This window comes from Giraffa tippelskirchi, chromosome 11 (genome assembly GCF_054371585.1).
Source record: "Giraffa tippelskirchi isolate mGirTip1 chromosome 11, T2T-mGirTip1v1.2.pri, whole genome shotgun sequence".
NCBI classification, from domain to species: domain Eukaryota; kingdom Metazoa; phylum Chordata; class Mammalia; order Artiodactyla; family Giraffidae; genus Giraffa; species Giraffa tippelskirchi.
Window position 1 is genome coordinate 31,003,458 of NC_137285.1, and position 21,835 is coordinate 31,025,292.

General features: G+C 40.1%; 1 protein-coding gene across 4 annotated transcripts in view; it reads right to left on the bottom strand.

Moving 5' to 3' along the window:
* The window catches only part of SPMIP2 (sperm microtubule inner protein 2), a 117,702-nt gene that overhangs the window by 49,461 nt on the left and 46,406 nt on the right, over positions 1–21,835 (bottom strand). For 2 of the 4 annotated variants that reach the window (XM_081541729.1, XM_081541730.1), the window contains exons 2-3: positions 19,269–19,501; positions 3,649–3,707 (exon numbers count right to left, since the gene is read on the bottom strand). In XM_081541729.1, the coding sequence (XP_081397855.1) occupies positions 3,649–3,707; positions 19,269–19,501 (292 nt within the window). Of the gene's footprint in view, positions 1–153; positions 337–3,435; positions 3,474–3,648; positions 3,708–19,268; positions 19,502–21,835 lie in introns of all 4 variants that reach the window. The other 2 variants (XR_014068854.1, XR_014068853.1) reach the window with 2 other exon arrangements.

Genomic DNA, 21,835 nt, shown 5'->3' on the forward strand with positions numbered 1-21,835 from the left:
GTCCCCAGTGACTTCTCTTTGTTCTTAAGCTTGTTCAGCACTGTGGCCGCAGAGTCTAGCAGTGCTTTGAATACAGGAGATGCTGGATTTATTGAGTGAATGCAGTTGACTGACAACAGAACATGCAAACAGTCGGGGAGGCTAAACACAAACCTTGCCCAGGAAGGAGATGGCTCTTGGCACAGCTGAGAGAATGCAATCAGGTGGGCACACCTGGACCTGTTAGAATCATCCTCTTTCAGAGCCTCTGCCAAGCCTGAGAGTGAGGCCAGAAGGTTTTTAAGCAGCAATTGTGCTTAGTGTCCCAAAAGTGCAGAAACACTGACCTCCAAAAATCTAAGAAGAACAAAGACATTATTAAATCTGCGCTCCTGTACGAGCAATGCCGATTGATCTCTTTTCCCTTAGAAATCTGAATTACATGTTCCAATAGATGATAAGCCTAGGTTTTGCTCTTTTCCTGTAACTGAACATACCTTGTGCTAGACATGTTTCATTTAGGTTACCAGCTGCCTTAAGAGAGTGTCAGTTCAAGTCATTGTGTGACTTTAGTAGGATTACATTGATTAACTAACATGATGCATTATGGTGGTTTCCAGGCCAACAGCATGAAATGAGGGGCTTTAACCAAAAAAGTTATATTTTTGTTCTTTCATTGAAAACAACTATTTATATAGTTAAAGGTCCCACCCTCCAACATCCAGATGCTGTTCTTAACAGGCTGGTTCCCTTTTCCCCAACGTGCTCTCATCTCACTTGCCCTGCCCCATTCCTCCCCTTAATGAAATCCCTTACTATTATACAGTGGAAGTGAGAAATAGATTCAAGGGATTAGATCTGATCGACAGAGTGCCTGAAGAAGTATGGATGGAGGTTCATGACATTGTTCTGGAGGCAGGGATCAAGACCATCCCCAAGAAAAAGAAATGCAAAAAGGCAAAGTGGTTGTCTGAGGAGCCCTTACAAATAGCTGTGAAAAGAAGAGAGGCGAAAGGCAAAGGAAAAAAGGAAAGATACACCCATTTGAATGCAGAGTTCCAAAGAATAGCAAGGAGAGATAAGAAAGCCTTCCTCAGTGATCAGTGCAAAGAAATAGAGGAAAACAATAGAATGGGAAAGACTAGAGATCTCTTCAAGAAAATAACATTTCATGCAAAGATAGGCACAATAAAGGACAGAAATGGTATGGACCTAACAGAAGCAGAAAATATTAAGAAGAGGTGACAAGAATACACAGAACAACTATACAAAAAAGATCTTCATGACCCAGATAATCATGATGGTGTGATCAGTCAGCTAGAGCTAGACATCCTGGAATGCAAAGTCAAGTGGGCCTTAGGAAGCATCACTATGAACAAAGCTAGTGGAGGTGATGAAATTCCAGTTGAGCTATCTCAAATCCTGAAAGATGATGCTGTGAAAATGCTGCACTCAATATACCAGCAAATTTGGAAAACTCAGCAGTGGCCACAGGACTGGAAAAGGTCAGTTTTCATTCCAATCCCACAGAAAGGCAATGCCGAAGAATGTTCAAACTACAGCACAATTGCACTCAATCTCAAATGCTAGCAAAGTAATGCTCAAAATTCTCCAAGTGAGGCTTCAACAGTACATGAACAGTGAAATTCCAGATGTTCAAGCTTGATTTAAAAAGGCAGAGGAACCAGAGATCAAATTGCCAACATCTGCTGGATCATCGAAAAAGCAAGAGAATTTCAGAAAAACATCTACTTCTGCTTTATTGACTATGCCAAAGCTTTTGACTGTGTGGATCACAACAAACTGGAAAATTCTTAAAGAGATGGGAGTACCAGCCCATCTGATCTGCCTCTTGAGAAATCTATATGCAGGTCAGGAAGCAACAGTTAGAACTGGACATGGAACAACAAACTGGTTCCATATTGGGAAAGGAGTATGTCAAGGCTGTATATTATCACCCTGCTTATTTAACTTCTATGCAGAGTACATCATGAGAAATGCTGGGCTGGATGAAGCACAAGCTGGAATCAAGATTACCAGGAGAAATATCAATAACCTCAGATATGCAGATGACACCATCCTTATGGCAGAAAGTGAAGACAAACTAAAGAGCCTCTTGATGAAAGTGAAAGAGGAGAGTAGAAAAGTTGGCTTAAAGCTCAACATTGAGAAAGCGAAGATCATGGCATCTGGCAAATAGATTGGGAAACAGTGACAGACTATATTTTGGGGGGCTCCAAAATCACTGCAGATGGTGACTGCAGCCATGAAATTAAAAGATGCTTGCTCCTTAGAAGAAAAGCTATGACCAGCCTAGACAGCATATTAAAAAGCAGAGACATTACTTTGCCAGCAAAGTAGTAGTCATGTGTGGATGTGAGAGTTGGACTATAAAGAAAGCTGAGCCTCAAAGAATTGGTGCTTTTGAACTATGGTGTTGGAGAAGACTCTTGAGAATCCCTTGGACTGCAAGGAGATCCAACCAGTCAATCCTAAAGGGAAATCAGTCCTGAATATTCTTTGGAAGGACTGATGTTGAAGCTGAAACTGCAATACTTTGGCCACTTGATGCGAAGAACTGACTCATTTGAAAAGATCCTGATGCTGGGAAAGAGTGAAGGTGGGAGACGAAGGGGATGACAGAGGATGAGATGGTTGGATGGCATCACCGACTCAATGGACATGAGTTTGAGTAAACTCCGGGAGTTGGTGATGGCCAGGAAGGCCTGGCGTGCTGCAGTCCACGGGGTCACAAAGAGTTGAACATGACTGAACAACTGAACTGACTGTGTAGATAGTGAAGATTTTCTGTGCTTATTAGGAGTAAAAATTCACAAATGTGCAAATAAACCTATAGCACATAAAAAAAATTAAAAAAAAATAACCCTGTTATTGAGTGAGGTAAGTCAGAAAGAAAAAAACAAATATTGTATATTAATGCATGTATGTGGAATCTAGAAAAGTAGTATAGATTATCTTATTTGCAAAGCAGAAATAAAGACACAGACTTAAAGAACAAACATATGGACATCAAAGGGGGAAGGGGCGAATGGAATGAATTGGGAGATTGAAGTTGACATATATACACCACTGTGCTGAAGTGACTTAGCACACATACATGTAGGTACAAAGGAAATCAATCCTGAATATTCACTGGGAGGACTGATGCTGAAGCTGAAGCTCCAGTACTTGGCCACCCAATGTGAAGAGCTGACTCATTAGAAAAGACCTTGGTGCTGGGAAAGATCGAAGGCAAGAGAAGGGGATGACAGAGGACGAGATGGTTGGATGGCATCACCGATTCAATGGACATTAGTTTGAGCAAGCTCCAGGAGATGGACAAGGACAGGGAAGCCTGGTGTGCTGAAGTCCATGGGGTTGCAAAGAGTTGGATATGACTGAGTAATTGAAGAACAATGCAGGTATAAAATAGATAATGAGATAATGAGAACCTACTGTATTGCAAGGGACCTCTATCAATTCTCTGTAGTGACCTAAATGGGAAGGAAATACAAAAAAGAGGGGATATAGGTAAACATATAGCTGATTCACTTTGCTGTACAGAAGAAACTAACACAACATTGTAAAGCAACTCACTCCAATAAAAAGAAATTAACTCTATTAATAATTTAGGAGGAAACATTAATTAATTGATGTAAATATGCTTACCATGGGCTCTGATATCTGTGGCTTAGTTTGTCAATAGCAGCTTGACTGAAGTCTTCATACTGTAAAAAGAAGAAAATTAATGTCCCCTGATTCCAAGGTCACTGGGCATGAACGTGTCTGAGTGTCTGGATTCCTAGTCAAAGAGGAGGTCAGGTGGAGCAATTAAATACGAAACGCTAAATTCAGTTGAGGAAAGGTGGTCTTTTGATTCTTCAACTGAGAAGAAAAGGTACAAGAAGTAAAATAAATCTGACCCTCCGTGCTTCCCCTGCCCTCTCTATAAAAGGACAGGTGTTGGGTCTGCAGAAGAGTGTCATCTTCAATCTCTAAACATCTCATGATTCTGTATCTATATGAGCAGGCACTCAAAACCAGGACTTATCATTTATTTTTTGTGTTTCATAGTAAGTCCTTGTTGGTTACCAGTCTTAAATATTGCACTGTGTACATATCCATCCCAATTCCCTAATGATCTCTTCCCCCCAACAACTATAACATGACATCATTTAGACTCAGCTTAGCTTTTTTTCACATCACCTTACCCTCATGTGAAAAGATGCTCAACAGCACTAATTATTAAAGAAATACAAATCCAAACTACAATGAGGTATCAACTCACACTGGTCAGAATGGTCATCATCAAAAAGTCTAGAAATAGTAAATGCTGGAGAAGATGTAGAAAAAAGGTATCTTCCTACACTGTTGGTTGGAATGTGAAGTGGTGCAGCTGCTAGGGAGAACAGTACGGAGGTTCCTTAAAAACCTAAAAATACAACTATCATATGATTAAGCAATCTGACTCCTGGGCAGATATCTGAAGAAAATTATAATTTGAAAAGATATGTGCACTCCAATGTTCATTACAGCATAGTTTACAATAGACAAGTTATGAAGCATCTTGAAAGTCCATCAACAGATGAATGGTTAAAGACGTGGGACATATATACAATGGGCTATTACTGAGCCATAAAAAGAATGAAATACTGCCATTTGTAGCAACATAAACAGACTTAGAGATTATCACATTGAGTGTAATAAATCAGACAAAGACAAAAATCATTTGATATCACATGTGCAATCCAAAAAAGTTATACAAATGAACTTATTTACAAAACAGAAACAGACTCACAGACATGGAAAACAAACTCATGGTTACCAAAGGAAATGGAAGAGTGGAGGAAAAAATTAGGAGCTTGGGATTAACAGATACAAACTACTTTATATAAAATAGATAACTGACAAGCACCTATTGTATAGCACAGGGACCTATACTCAACACCTTGTAATAACCTATAATGGAAGATAATCTGAAAGAGAATCTTATCATCTGTCTATCTATCTATCTGTCTGAACCACTTTGCTGCACACCAGAAACTAACACAACACTGTAAATCAATCTTAAATACATCAATAAAAAATAAAAAAGGGGAAAAAGTAGCAAAATCATATCATAATGTTAACGTTAGATAAATCACCTGGTACTCTTTTTTTATCTCCCGTTTTCTTCCCTTTTCCTCAAGCTTTGGTTTATAATGCCTTTCCTGATCAAGAGTTGTGTTGGGAAAACAGATCTATTTAAGTCATTTCTCAGTGATGAAGACCTAAAAATTTTATCACTTCTACATCTTTAATGTCCATGTGTAAAATAATAAACAAAGGAAGGGACAAAATAAACAAGATTTAAATGCAAGGCTAAGCCACTATTCTAAAAGTTTGAAAAGTGATATTCTGTGTTTAGGGCTTCCCTTGTGGCTCAGTGATAACGAATCCTCTTGTCAATGCAGGAGACGTGGGTTTGGTATCAGGTTGGAAAGATGCCCTGGAGAAGGAAATGCCAACCCACTCTAGTATTGCTGCCTGGAAAATCTCATGGACAGAGGAGCCTGGCAGGCTACAGTCCATGGGGTTGCAAAGAGTCAGACATGACTACTTAGAGACTAAATAACAACAATCTGTCTGTAATGGTAAAATCTTTGTTTTTAAACTGATTTCTTTTTTTAACTTTTTATTTTATATTGAGGTATAGCCAGTTAACAATGCTGTGATAGTTTCAGGTGGACAGCAAAGGGACTCAGCCATAAATATACATGTATCCATTCTCCCCCAAACTCCTTCTCAACTGATTCCTGACACATATTCCCTGAATATTGATCTTATCAATTGACTTATAAATAATTTTATTATCAGTTTATGGGCAAATTTCCCAGGACTTGGATAATCTTTAATCTTTGTTCTCATTTTTAGTAACTCAAAGTTTCAGTGCTTTAATCTGGAAAGACTTTCCTTAAGAAACACACAACGCATTCATTAGCCTCTCACCTTACCCCATTTCTCCTATACTTATCAGCACATAATGTCATAGAAATTTATCTGAAATAAGCTGACCCTTCTCTGTCTTAATTAATGAGATTCATTATGATTTATTTGGACAGTTGTGCTCACTTTGTTATTTAATGAAAATCAGAATCAGAAAATCTTTTTTTTTTTACTGGTCAGTTATTCATAAAAGTAAAGCAAAGACTGATACAGAAATGAATTCAGCACCTTCATAGAAACAGGTAACAACTGAGTGGTATATGTTCTACACTAAGGAGATCAGTAAGAATCTTCGCAGTCATTTTGCATGCTTTCAACTAGCAAAAATAATAATAACTTGAAATTGGATATTCCCTATCAAGCAATCTTTAAATAAGTCTAGGTATTAAGGAAAAAGAAATATCTGCTAATTACATTTAGATACTGTGAATTAGGCACAATTTCTCAAATGAGCTATTAAATTTAAGTGAAATTAATTACAGACATTGGAGTCCATTCTAGTTAATAATGAAAATCATTGCTTAATATTTTCACTTTTAATCCCAAACCACCTCTCCTCTAGAAGTGACATTACTGAGGAATCCTCTTACTTTCTTGCCAGGCTTAACTCAGGATGTTTTTCCTAATATAGCCAATTGTGACTTTTCTTACCAGAAAGGACTATCTCCCATCTCGGTAACTAGGAGGACTTTCTCTTCAGTAGGATGAGTACAATGGCCATGCATTTCAAGAATAGCATAAACACTAGGGTTTCTCTTGCCATCCTCCTCCTTGGTAACATAGAGCTCTTATACCAAACAGTGGACTGGAAAATCCCCTAAGCCTACCTTTTCTTATGCTAATGTAATTTTTTCTTCACTTGCCTTCATTTGCAAAATATTAGTGTTAACCCCTTAGCTGCTTTTCTTCTCATAGCCAGGGAGAAGCATTCTCATCATTGGTGCCTAGTCACCAAATTGCATAATGCTGCCTATTCTCAACTGGAACTATTGAAGAGAGAAAGGGGGCATCAAGCCTTTGTGTGGATAGAGCATTTGAAGCATTCATTTTACATTCAGAGCAGGAGGAGAAACAAAACAGTTCTCCCTGAAAAATGTCAGTGTTTAAGGCATGGATTCTGTGATGCATTTTTATTACTAGAAAGCAAAAAGTGAACAACAATGCAGAGGCCCATACTTCATTTTATGCCAAAGGATATGGAGGCTTGAGCTGAGTGCCAACATAAATTATATCCTGATCTCCCCTTTTTTTATTGCACTGCTTTTAAATAATTTGAATTAGTCCATGAAATTTTAGCAAACAGACTAAACATTAAGATTCCTGTTTTCTTTGACTCTGACCATAGTATGTGTTTTCTGTGGAGTATCCAAATAATGACAAACATATTCCATTATGTTTCTAAAGTGCTTATCATAATACAATTTAAAAATTCATGTAGGTAAGAAAATATAGTATAGTGAGGCATTAATAATACTAGATCCCTCTTCTTTAGACTTATTGTACTAGATACTATGCTAAGTGCTTTACACATTTATCTCACCTAATCCATTTGACAATACTCTAAGATTATAATAATATTACATAACATTATTTTCCCTGTGAAAATTCTAAAGACCCTCAAGATGCTCACTCACTCCCTTATATATACACCTTCTTCCAGATATCCAGCCAAATACTAACCTAGGTACTGCTGTGAAGGGATTTTAAGGTGTAATTAAGATTCCAAATCAACTGACTTTAAGAAAGGAAATTTCTCCTTGGTGGCCCTAACTTCATCATTCAAGCTCTTTAAAGGACCTGGGCTCCTCTGGGCAAACGGGATTTGAAATGTGAGAGGGATTTGGACATGAGGGAGGGTGTCTGTTGCTGGCTTTAAAGATAGAGGGGACCATTGACAAAGGGATGTGGGCAGCTTCTTGATGTTGAGACTGGTCCCTGCCTGACAGCTGCAGAGTAATAGGACCTCAGTCCTATCGCCACAAGGAACTGAAATCTTCCATAAACACACGCACTTGGAAGAGCCCCCAAACCTCAGATTTGATCATTGTCACAACTGACACTTTGAAATTCAGCCTAGTGAGTTCTGAGCAGAGAATCAAGCCTAGACTTCCCTGGACTTCTGATCTACTTCTGATCTATGATTTGCTTCTGTGAGCAAATAAATGGTGGAGAAGGAAATGGCAACCCACTCCAGTATTCTTGCCTGGAGAATCCCAGGGGCGGCGGAGCCTGGTGGGCTGCTGTCTATGGGGTCACACAGAGTCGGACATGACTGAAGCGACTTAGCAGCAGCAGCAGCAGCAGCAGCAGCAAATAATGGTGTTGCTTTAAGATGTTGTTGTTTACTGCAGCACACCAGGCTTCCATGTCTTTCATTATCTCCTGGAGTTTGCTCAAATTCATGCCCATTGAGTCAGTGATGCCATCCAACCATATCATCCTCTACTATCCTCTTCTCCCCCTGCCCTTAGTCTTTCCCAGTGTGACTCAGCTTTTCACATCAGGTGGCCAAAGTACTGGAGCTTCAGCTTCTAACTTAGTGGCAATAGATTATGCTCAACAGAAAACTAATGCAATGTCCATTGTATCAATGGGAAAACTGAAATATTATAAAGAATAGATTAGCATACAAATAGGGGAAAATAAAAAATTCTTCAACTGGCTCTTTTTCCATCTTCAGTTTTTCATTAAGACCACACACATAGATTTGTCTTGAAAAGCTTTATAAATGCTAACTGCCTTATTTATCCTCAGAGAGAAGGCACATTTCTATTTTTTTTTTTTCTGTACTTCTCCAGGGAGATTAATGTTTTCCTTATCCACATGATAATTCAAGATACATGAGGACTTCTAACAAGACTAGAACTTATTCTGTTGGGAATTGTTAGGATTTGTGATGAGTAGCCAATCATTGTCCATAGTTGGCGCATGGTCCCTACCAGGGTCTGAAATACGAGTGGACTCAAATATTCAAGCTACAGGAAAGCTACACAGGAGGTTCTCAAGTCTCTGCTTGTGCCCAGGCCACAGTTCCTGAAATATAATTAGGTGCCTGGTTGGCAACCATTCTCACCCTCGGAGTTTTCTAATGTGTTGGCAGTGTTGTTAATTCAAAGGTTAGGAAGTGTGTTCCTCCCAAGTTAATTGTCCAATTAGCTTTACAGTACAGAATTGCACTAGGGGTGGTAGCCCAGGCGTTGTGAACACAACAGTATAACTAAGTTTCAGCAAAAAAATAAAAGCTAAGTAGTCCTTGAATCACTATTGAATAACCTAGGAGGAGAATAATCCTCAAGCTCACGCACACTTAAAAGCTTGTTACACACACACACATACACACCCCACTTCTGCAACTTGGTTTCTTATCAAAGCCTCTGCATGAAAAAAAACAGAATTTCAGTCTCCATTTCCCATCATTTTTTCACGATCTTCTAGGCCGTGCTAAGCACTAGGAAGAAGGCTGGGGATGCTGTCAATACAAAGTCAAGTGAGACAGATCTCACACCTCAAGTTGCTTACAGCCATTTGGGATGTGGCTGGCACTGTGGAGACCAATAGTCACACTAAAAACTTCAACAATGATGACAACACAAAGAAACTTCCTACGAATTCCTCCCCAACTGCAAGAGCCCACGTGGGCCCCAAAGCACTTATTTTCAGTGCCATTTTCTTTATGTCCAGAGATAGTGGGACCACATTCCAAGGGCCTCTCTATTGAATGGGTTGTTTTCAATTTGCTCAATTAAGATTTTGTGAGTCCTGGGAAGAGAATAGCTAGCTCCAGATTGCTATGAATTCTAGGCACTTTTGTCAACACAGCCGATATACTTCAGAAGTGTTATATATGAATAATAGGGAAAACTATAATCCTAAATTTATAATGATATTAGAATTTCTTCCAAACATCTCAAAAAGCCAGGATAAACGCCAGATTCAGAAAACATATGTCCTGGTATTTTAGCCACCTGTGTTAGGGATATTAGATCAAACCCAAGTTTCTGAATTCTTGACAGTATATTTAAAGAAGCCTGGTTGTGGAGTTGAATATCAAGTTTACTAGAACCCATTCTAATTTGTACATTTTTCTTAGCTTTGTATCTTGTTCGCAACATCAAATAATATTTGTTGAAAACCTATGGAGTATGCTTAATACTAATTTTAAGAAGTGCAATATTTTTTTAAAAAGGTTATATTTTTATTGAAAAGCATACTCAACACGTATGTTAAGCCCTACAGAAGCTGGTAACCACCATGGTGCATTTTTAGCCTTCCTTAATTAGAAATAAAATCACTCACAAGGCTCTAAATTGCATTGAGTTTATTTCCTTCCTTCTTTCCTTCCTTCCCCCACTCCTCTTTCTTTCCATCCTTTCTTTTGTTTTCACATTTCCACATCCTAACAAAAGAGGTGAGGATCAGGATGTCTGTTTTTTTCCAGTTCACCAAACATTATCCATAAAGTCACAGCCAGAAGGAGGATGTCCACACGACTGGAAAGCCAGTTACCTGGGGCTGGGGAGCCTGGAGATGTGTGGAGAGGCATGTCCCAGATACCAACCTGCTGTTCACAGAACCGCTTTGGACGCAGCACAGAGAGTGCACGTCAATGATACCTAGCTCGCTTTTTGTTTTCATGGTCTGTTCCAGGAAGGAAGCAGTGAACTTAAAATTTATTTTCTGGGAGTTCAGATACAAGTAAGTTCCTTCAATCTATTTGAGGAATCCTATAGAAAGCCGTGACTTTCCTGGTGGCTCAGTGGCAAAGATCTGCCTGCAATGCAGGAGACACAGGTTCAATTCCTGGGTCAGGAAGATCCTCTGGAGGAGGACATGGCAACCCAGTCCAGTATTCTTGCCTGAGAAACCCCACGGGCAGAGGAGCCTGGTGGGCTACAACCCATGAGGTTGCAAAGAGTCAGACATGACTTAGTGACTGAACAGCAGCAAGAATAGAAAGCCAAGTTTTATGAAATGGGGAAATTTTAACACCTGTGTATCAGGAAGTTAATGTTAATATGGGGCTAACCAAAAAGTTAGTTCAGATTTTTCCATAATATCATGTGGAAAACCCAAATGAACTTTCTGGCCAATCCAATATAATATTTTCCAAAAAATGGAGGGTTATTTGGGCTTTGTAGCCAGGGTTTCTCCTTGCTCACAGATGGTCACTATGTGGCCTTCCCAAACTAGCGGCTTCCCATGGTATCAGGAAAGCCACTACTTTATACAGCACTGAAGGATGAAAGGTGCTAATGTAATTATTTTTATATTAAACAACAAACTGTTAGGACTCAAATAACTTGTGAGAACTAAACACACACACACCCATCTGGGAAAGAAACATCAGCCATTCCAAGGCACACCTAATTTTAGAAAAGTTATTTTCTACTTTGCTTTTATAACTTGGTTGAAAAGGAAGCTTTGTTATCTTTTAAAAGTCTTCTGTGTTGCTAACAACATGAGTGTGAGATCTTAGGAATTTTGATGAGACTGTGATTCACCTAAATGAACCCAAACATAAATGAGAAATTTGTGATGAAAAACACCCCCAAAATTCTGAAATGTGTGTGGGGGAGTCTACATACTGATCAACTCCATACCAACAATACTTCTCTATTTTAGGTAAATTTGAAAAATTTCCAGGACACGTGGTGTGAAGGTGGGATTTGGAAGAATGCACAGGGTGAGGCTGGAAGGAAGTTTGGGAGGAATTCTCACTTTTTTTCGAAATTGCCAAAGATAATGTTTGATGATATGTTTTGAAACACTATAAAGAACTTACTACATAGAAACTTGAAGATAATAAAATTAAAAATAGAGTTAACTATTTTATCCTGCAGTCCCACTTCTGGGCATATACCTGGAAAGCACCACAATGTGAAAAGATACATGGACCCCAGTGTTCATTGCAGCACTGTTTACAATAGTCAAGACATGGAAGCAACCTAAATGTCCATCAACCGAGGAATGGATAAAGAGGATGTGGTACATGTATATGTGATGGAATATTACTCATGCATTCAAAAGGATCAAATAATACCATTTACAGCAACATGGATGGACCTAGAGATTATCGTACTGAGTGAAGGCTGACATAGAAAGACAAATATCATATTATATCATTTATACAACAAGGAATTACTGTACAGCACAGGGACCTATACTCAATATTTTGTATTAACATACAAAGAATTTGGGAAAATAGATATATGTACATCTGTATGTGTAACTGAATCACTGCTGTACACCTGAAACTAACACTCTATTGTAAATCTACTATACACCAACAAAAAGCTTTTCAAGATTTAATAAAGAAATAATACAGAAAATAACTATTACTGAGCTCTTTCTCATTATATCAAATAGGTGGGTTGTATCTACTACTGATGACTCATTTTGGTGTTATGAATGAAGCATCTTGTGTGCAAATGATGCAGAATGGGGTACCGGTAGACACTTGAGGCCCTGTGAAGAAAGGACAGGTGCTTACGAGACAAAACAGCTGGGACTGACCTGGCCAGACCCTGCAGCATGGAAAAGTGCTCCCCCAGCTAGGCACCTCCCACTGTGGCCCCAGTCCCATGCCTGACTTGGTTTCCCCTCACACACGCTGGACTCCCACTAGGTCCCTGAACCCACAGCCTAGGCTGGGATCCTGGTTCCATCACTGACCCCCTGTGCAGCCTCAGGCAAGGGGCCTCAGCTGTCAATACCTCCATTCCCTCCTCTGTAAGGGAAAAAGAATCATAGTACCTCCCTCACACAGTAAATAGTCAAGAGGAGCTCGTTTTTTAAAAATCTGTTTTACTGGAGTACAGTTTATTTACCATGTTAGTTTCTGCTACAAATCAAAGTGATTCAATTATATATATATATGTATATGATCATATTCTTACAGCTTATTATAGAATATTGAGTATAGTTTCCTATGCTATACAGTAGGTCCTTGTTGATCATCTATTTTATATGTGGTAGTGTGTATAATTCCAAACTTCTAATTTATCCCTCCTCCATCCTCTCTCCTTTTGGTGACCGTAAGTTTGTTTTCTATGTCTGTGAATCTGTTTCTGTTTCATAAATAAGTCAATTCCTGTCATACTTTAGATTCTACTGTTTTTTTTAATGGATCTGGTGGGCCAAATCATATGTGTTGTTTATACAACAATAAGGAGACCAGGACATCCCCGGTAGTTCAGTGGTTTGGAATCCACCTTCCAACTGCAAGAGATGCAGGTTCAACCCTTTGTTGGCAAACTAAGATCCCACATGCCTCAGTGCAACTAAACCCATGCAGCACAACTAGAGAATTGATATCACATGATAAATTTCTTTCTCCATCTGGCTTACTTCACTTAGTATGACGATCTCTAGGTCTACCCATGTTATCGCAAGTGGCACTACTTCATTCCTTTTTATGGCTGAGTAATAATCTGTTGTATTAACACAACAGGTGTAGCACATCTTCTTTATCCATCCATCTGTTGAAGAACATTTCAGTTGTTTCCATGTCCTGGCTATTGTAAGCAGTCCTGCAATGAACATTAGGGTGCATGAATCTGTTTGAATTATGTTTTTGTCTGGATGTATGCACAGGAGTGGGATTGCTGAGTCTATCTTCAGTTTTTTCAGGAAACTCCATACTGTTCTCCACAGTGGGTACAACAACTTACATCCCCACAGAAACAGCTCTTTTGTGTTTACTTTCTCTAAATAAATTCATGGTGAAAAAAATGTTTCATAAAGAAATCAACCAGAAAGAAAAACACCAATACAGTATACTAATTCATATATATGGAATTTGAAAGATGGTAACGATAACCCTATATGCGAGACAGAATAAGAGACACAGATGCATAGAACAGTCTTATGGACTCTGAGGGAGAAGGTGAGGGTGGGACGTTCTGGGACAATAGCATTGAAACATGTATATTATCATATGTGAAACAGAACACCATTCCATGTTCGATGCATGAGACAAATGCTCAGGGCTGGGGCAATGGGATGACGCAGAGGAGTGGGATGGGGAGGGAGGTGGGAGGGGGGTCCAGGAAGGGGAACACATGTAAACCCATGGCTGACTCATGTCAATGTATGGCAAAAACTATTACAATATTGTAAAGTAATTAGCCCCCAACTAAAATAAATATATTTATTAAAAAAAAAAAAAGAAATCAACCTTGGATCAATTTATTGAACAGCTATCAAGATCGTTAACAGACATTCCCATGTCTACCAAACTCAGAGAAGCCCTCTGTGTTCATAACGCAGGAATTTGGATCAAACAGGAGGCAGGAGTTTCAAAGCCTCAAAAAATTTCCTTTTTATTATATCACACTGCATCCCATATAAATATATTACCAATACATCCTCATGGTTCTCCTTAATACCTTCTACACATCGTTTAAGGTGTGATACTGTATGATATATTGGCTCTAATATCTGTTATGACTAATTGATTTAATATGGTCATTGGGATTATACCTAAGAAGAGTCAGTCCTCAAGTCCAGTATCACATTGTTTCTGTGGGAAAGCCAATTGTCTTAAATTATCTAGCCATGAGGGCAGATGCAGGTGCAGAAAACAGGCATGACAAGACCTGGATTAATGCAAACCCATGGGTGGGATACATGCCCACCTATGAACCACTTAGAGAAGCTCCTCAGTTTGAAACCAAAGGTTTCAATAGTCTCCACATATTTTTAAAAATATTTATGTATTTACTTGTTTATTTATTTATTTTTGGCTGCTTTGGATCTTAGTTGTGGTGCATAGGCCTCTCTCTAGTTGTGTTGCAAGGGTTTAGTCACACCGAGGCATGTGAGATCTTAGTTCCCCAACCAGGGACTGAACCTGCATCTCTTGGAAATGGAACGTGGATTCTTAACGACTGGACTCCCAGGGAAGTCCTGGTCTCCATATATTGTCGTATAAACAACACATATAGTTTGGCAGAGACCAGATCTATTAAAAAAACAAAAATGTACTGCTCTTAAATCTATGAAAATAACAAAAGCAGTGATCTTCACTGGTTTATTACACATGTATCATCATTGCATTGTGGCCCCACACCAGAGTAGGAAATAGCTAAACACACAAAGACCCAGAAGAGAGACCTGGTGTTGTGATTTTTACTGACCTCTGCAAATGTGGGAAAATTTTTCAGGTGTCACCAACATGGAAGTTATCTCTCTACCCAAATCCAGATGACCTACAACCCCTTTCCAGTGCCTCCAAAGAGGAGAGACCAAGACCGGGCAGGAAGCAGCTGCCCCAGGCATGTCACCAAGTCCACTGCATATGCCTGAGCTTTCTTAGCAGCCGGTCTTACAGGAACCTGGAGCAGTGAATTAGGAAGAACAGCTGTTCAAGCTATAAAAACCCACTAGATGAAAGTTTGTGATTAAAATCCAGGTTCTGAACTATTGCAGCGGGAGCCACTGAAGAGTCTCTGCAATCAGAAACAAAGTTCCACCTTGGTGGGACTCTTACAGATGCAGATGGTGGGGGATGAGACTGAAGACCACCAAGGACAGGCAGCCAGAGAGGGAACAGGGCATGGATGGAAACGCTGCCCTGGGTTACATCGCATGAAGGAATGGTCCAGCTCCTGGGTGAGGAGACTTGAATTCACGGCACAGGCACTCACATTTTACTTGTGATTAGGGACTCATCTCTAGGCGTAGAGGGTGAGTGTGTGTGTATCAGCTCAAATGTCACTTCCTTCTCATTGATCGGAAGGGGCTGCCTGGAGATTTGCAAAGATAAGGAGTCCGAATCTGGGGCTGTCCTGGATGTAGGGGAAGAGGGCAATGGAGCCAGGCCCTGGGTGTGGAGTTGGGCGGGGGGTTGAGGGGGAATGAACAAACTTGGTGACAAATCCTAGGCCTTAACTGGTAGCTAAATGTATGTGGTTCTTGACCTGTAGGTACAGTCATTCTCAGTGCATCTTTTTGTTCTCATGATAAAGTTTTAAGTCCACGGAATCCTTTAACCCTGGTGGTCCAGTGGTTAAGACTCCATGTTTCCAATTCAGGGAGTATGGGTTCAATCCCTTATCAGAGAAATAGATCCCACATGCTGCAGGGTACAGCCAAAAAAAAAAAATCAAACCTAGGACAGATACATCTTTGAAAACATTTACTGTCAAATGCTGGGGCACAGCTGACAAGCCCTCACAGGCTGGACCAAACAAGGCCAGCTTCCACGTGAGCCCTGGGTAGGGAGAGCTCCGTCTGGCTCACAGGCAGTCCCACCAGATGATGAGGACCACACAGCCATGCAGGGCCAAGAATTAGAGCTGTCTGTGACATTGCATCCAAAGAAACGGGACAAATCCCTTCCTGGAAGGCTAAGCTGTGGCTGACGTGGGTCTTGTATTCACAGCTCCACACACTCAAGACAGAGACAACTCGAGGGCTGTGCACAAAAGCCAAGCATCACCTGAGAAAAACCATGAGGCCACACAAGCTCTGGACTCTCTTCAAATCAGCTGCCTTGCTCTTGGAGCATTCATTTCTCACTAGTGATCACTTTTGATATTGAACCAAGTTTCTGATCTTTGTCTTCATTGCCTGAGTGGAACAGAGTGCAGTTGAGGAACCTGAGCCCTCTTTCTGTGTCACTGGTACTGGCTGATGTTAAATACAAAACCACAGTCCTAACTACTGACATCAGGGTGTTAACCTCTTGCCGGGCACTGTGCTGAGTGCGTTCCTTGTGTCCTTGTATTTATAACTCACAAAAGAACAAGACTGATACCTGATACCTAGAGAGTCTTTTTTTTTTTCCCAGAAAAAAGTTGAGATTTTTATTGTAATTACATGGAAATTATTTTTATCATTCTGATAAATTTATGATATAGAATCTTTATGATTCAGTCTTTATAATATTGAATATTTCAATTCACAAACATGATATATCTCTCCACTTATTTACATCCTGTTTCAATAGTTTTATAATTTTTCTCCATGTGTAGAACACCTTTCTTTTTATTGACATATAGTTGATTTACAAGGTTGTACCAGAACATCTTTTTTTAAGATCTATTCCTACATACTTTATATTTGCTGATGATATTGTAAGTAGTATCCTGTTTTGCTACATTTTCTGTTTGTTTCTGGTATATAAAAATAAAATTGATATTTACACCTGGATTTTGTGTCCTGTTGACTACCATATTCTCTTATACTTTGAGATATTCTAGGTAGACAAACATACTAGCAAATAATGATAGTTTTACTTCTTCTATTTAAATCTTCACACATTTTATACCTTTTTTTTTTTTCCTTACTGCCATGGTTAAGACCTCCAGGACAAAGTTAAATGAAAAAAATCAGGATTTGGGGCATCCATGTCTTGTTCCTGGTCTTAAAGAGAAATGCTTTCACTGTTTTATCAAGTATCACTATTGTAATAGCCTTTTTTGTAGATAATCTATATCAGATTAGGAAGTTCCCTTTTATTCCTAACTTAAGCTAAAAGTGTTTTCACTTTTTGGATTTAGTGTATAAGTAGGAAAACCCTATGTCAGGAAGTTAAGAAGCATACAAGACATAGAGCCTTGCTGTGTGGCAGACACTGTGCCCAGCAGTTGGCAGATATTTTCTTCATGACAGCCCAGTAAGGCAAACGCTCGGGTTCATGATGAAGAGACACAGAGCTCTTGAGGAGCTGGCCCAAGAGCTCTCACAGCTAGGAGGTGGCAGGAGTGGGATAGGAATTCAAGTGGTCTCAGGAAGTGGGCACCTAAATACCACCATGGAACAGAGGAGGCTCGGAGACCCAGGGAGGTGAACTCAGAGCCCAGGGTCACAGAGTTGAACTTGATCAGAGGCAGGAGTAGAACCCACGCTGTCTGACTCCAAAGCCTGAGCTCCCAGCCGCTCTTGGGTACTGCCGAAGGTTGGTCCAGAAAAAGGCTTTAACTTTGTTAACCATTCTGTATAACACTGTGGGCTTCCCAGGTGGCTCAGTGGTAAAGAATCTGCCTGCCAAAGCAGGAGATGCAGGTTCGATCCCTGGGTTGGGAAGATACCCTGGAAGAGGAAACGGCAACCCAATCCAGTATTCTTGCCTGGATAATTCTATGCACAGAGAAGTCTGAAGGGCCACAGAGTTGCAGAGTTGGACACGACTGAGCACGCATGCACATGAGGTGGCACTAACTGCCTGAGGAATTAAGGCAATTGATACATATTGAATTTGTTGCTGCGTCATTGATACATATTCAATTTCCAGGCAAAGGCCTGCCTGGGAAAAAGTCTGAAGCCTCAGATTTTGCTTCTAAAATCACCTGCGCTCTCTCCTGTTTCAGAGGAGACTGGCTGTGCTCACGCCTGCATCCACATCACCAAAGGGAGGGAAGGCAGGCTTTCTCAGAGCCCTCCCACCACCTGCCCTGGATGGCCTGACTTAAAGGCACGATCCGCACAGTGGGTTTTGAATCTCTGGGGCTGGTTTCTAGGTTTGTGGATGACATCCAGCACAGACTGCTGCTTTACCACCACCCACTCACAGAGCCGCTCAAGAGTGGGGGAACGTGTGTGAATGTCACCGCATAGATGGGAATCTGGATGCATGCCAAAGCCAAGTGCAAATGCTTTTGGATTGCCTCCGGCTTCCTTCTCTTCACACCCCTCCTCTCATGTATTCAAGGGACTTAAAGAGGGTGATGGCAGCCAAGTACTTTTATCCACACACTCATTTTTCTGCACAAACTCCAATCCCATTGCTTCTCAAGGACAAGTCCAGGACACAACGTTTCCTATGGAAGCAAACTCAGAAAGCATTTAAATCAGAAAACAGTTGGTAGGGAGGGCAAGTGAAAGCTGTTATCATTTACTGTACTGATGGTGAAACAGAAGCCCTACAAATATAATGATTTTTTTTCCGATTCCTAGATCAATACTTTTGATGTGAAAAAATTTAATGTGAAGAAGTCTTGGAGACATATTTAATATTATGGATACCAAAGAGCTGTCACTTAGAGTTTTTTTTGATGGTTCCTGGTGTTTATGCGAAAGCAAGTCTTTCTTGGAAAATCTGACATACAGATTTTTCAGTACATGATGGAGCATTTCACTAGTAACAGTCCTTATGACATTATACCCAAGACTAGAAATCACAGTGAGGTACTTAAAACTTTTTCTGTTTACTTGATTTTGACTGTATTGTTATCTGCTTCAATTCATTTTAATAATAAATTAGTTGTAAAATTAGTCGAAAAAAATAAACTGACTATTCATAGGGAGAAAAAAAAAAAGAAAACAATGTTTGAGGAGGAGCATAAATTTAAGAGCAATACCTTGATGTGAAAGCCAGTCTGAAGCCTTGTTTTGTTGATAAAATCGTACTCTGGTATTCCCCAGCCAATTTCACCAACATACTCAGGTTTATATTTAGCTGGCAAGCTTCTGTTCGAGGCAGGCCTCCATAAATATCTGAGATCTCCAGTTTTTTCTAATGCAGGACGCTTTTCTCCTATATAGGCAGTGTGCTGAGCAACTTGAGGGAGGTGATCCTTTACATAAGCTGGGCCTTAAAACAGAAAGAAAAAAACCCTGAAAACCTCCGCACTTTATTCTGAGATGCTTTGTTTATTCTAAATGGTGGAGATAATAGTAGCTAATGATTTTGTGCATTCACTAATGATTGTGCACATTTGCTATGTTCTAGGTGCTGCTGTAAGCTTTTTAGATATGTTAATTCAATCATTCCTTATAATACCCAAATGAAGTATGGGGTATTATTTTCCCCAGTTTATAGATGGGGAAAACGAGGCCCAGAAAGATTAGTTACTCGTCCAGAGTCATAGCTAACAAGCCCTTCACTCCTTGACAGGCTGTCTCACAGATTGAGCTCTTAATCACCCCACTACACGGCTTTCTTTATAACCGACTTAATACAAACATGTTCTTTTTTTTTAAATTTTATTTTGTTGAAATAGTTAATTCACAGTATTGTGTTAATTTTTTCTACACAGCATGACCTTGTTGTTTATCCATCCTATACATAAAATAGTTTGTCTGCTAATCCCAAACCCCCAATCCATCCTTCCCTGCTCCAAGTCCAGCCTGGCAACAACAGGTCTGTTCTCTAAGTCTGTAAGTTTGTTTCTGTTTCATAGATGATGTCATTTGTATCATTTTTATTCCATATATAAGCCTTTATATATAATATTTGTCATTCTCTGGCTTACTTCACTTAGTATGATAATCTCTAGGTCCACCCATGTAGTTGCAAATGGCATTATTTCAATTTTTGTGGCTGAGTAATATTTCATTGTGTATATGACCACATCTCTGTTCATTCGTTTGCTGATGGGCATTTAGATTGTTTCCATGTCTTGGCTGTTGTGAATAGCTGACACATTCTATACACTAAAACTTCTCACTTATACCACATTTGCAGGATGTTGGTCTTTAGACATTGGAGTATTTTATCTAGAGAGATAAAATCCTGAAATGAGGATTAGAAAATTCCCCAAATTTATTAGGAGCCATGGGAAGATGGAGAAAAACTGTCAGTTTAAGAGGCCCAAAGGCAGGGGCATTAAATAAATATTGGCATTTTAAATGAAAGACAATGAACAAAAAGGAATCAATGAATTGTGGAAGTGGGCAAAACAAGCGAAAACAAGAGATCTGGGAAAAGATCGCTTACGTATAATTGGTATTGAAAGTTGACGATGTAAATGTGTAAAGTGAAGCCAAGAAGGGTCTGATTAGAACAGACAATGAACTGTGGCCCAGGAAGGGTCTCAGAAGACCCAAAAGCAAAGTGGCTGAAGCACTGTCTGGGCAGATTGGAGACACAAAAAGGAGTATCACTCCTCTTACTCAAGGGAAGCCCAGACTTTGGAGACAGAGGTTTTGCTATGGTCATGGTGTCACTTGGTGCCTTCTGGCCCCAGGGCCCCTCTGGTTTTGTCTTGGGTCATTGAGCTCAGGGTTTTCAGAGAGTACAAATGATCGGGGATTTGACTAAGTGCTCTGATGGAGAGGTCAGTATGGTAACAAATCTCTGCCTAGAAAAATCCTCCAAGCTCTCCAAGGAAACTGAAGATGAGAGAGGTGGGACTTCCCTAGGGGTACATAAGAATCTGCCTGCCAGTGCAGGGGACGTGGGTTTGATCCCTGGTCCAGGAAGATCCCACATAACACTGAGCAACTAAGCCAGTGCATCACAACTACTGAGCCCGTGAACTGCAACAAGAGAAGCCACTGCAATGAGAGTCCCCACTCACCGTAACTAGAGAAAGCCCGTGCTCAGCAATGAAGCCCCAGTGCAGTCAAAAATAAATAAATCAAAATAAATACCTTGATGCTGGGAAAGATTGAAAGTGGGAGGAGAAGGGGACGACAGAGGATGAGATGGTTGGATGGCATCACCGATGCAATGGACATGAGTTTGAGTAGGCTCTGGGAGTTGGTGATGGACAGGGAAGCCTGGCCTGCTGCAGTCCATGGGGTCTCAAAGAGTCAGACAGGACTGAGCGACTGAAATGAACTGAATTAATTAAAAAATTAAAAAAAAAGAAAACATGAGAAATGGCTCTCCAGACACAAGACCCGGGCAGATGATTCCCCAGCTTCCTAATCACCGTGCTCCCTGGGATGCCTGTGTGTTGACTGGCTCGTTTCCTGTGATGAATCCGTTATGACTGCAGGTTCTCACTCAGGCAAAAAGACTCTGTAATAGAGTGGCCCGAGCATGAAAAACTGTTTTCTCTCCCAAGTTAACCAGTGCTGAGAGCTCACCTACAAAGCTCCTGCCATAAGCACAAATTTGCAATCTCCTCCAAACAGGGTGAAATTGTGACTGTATTAGTCTTGCTGGAATTTCAGGGTATGCTTAGGCCGGTGTTTTCCC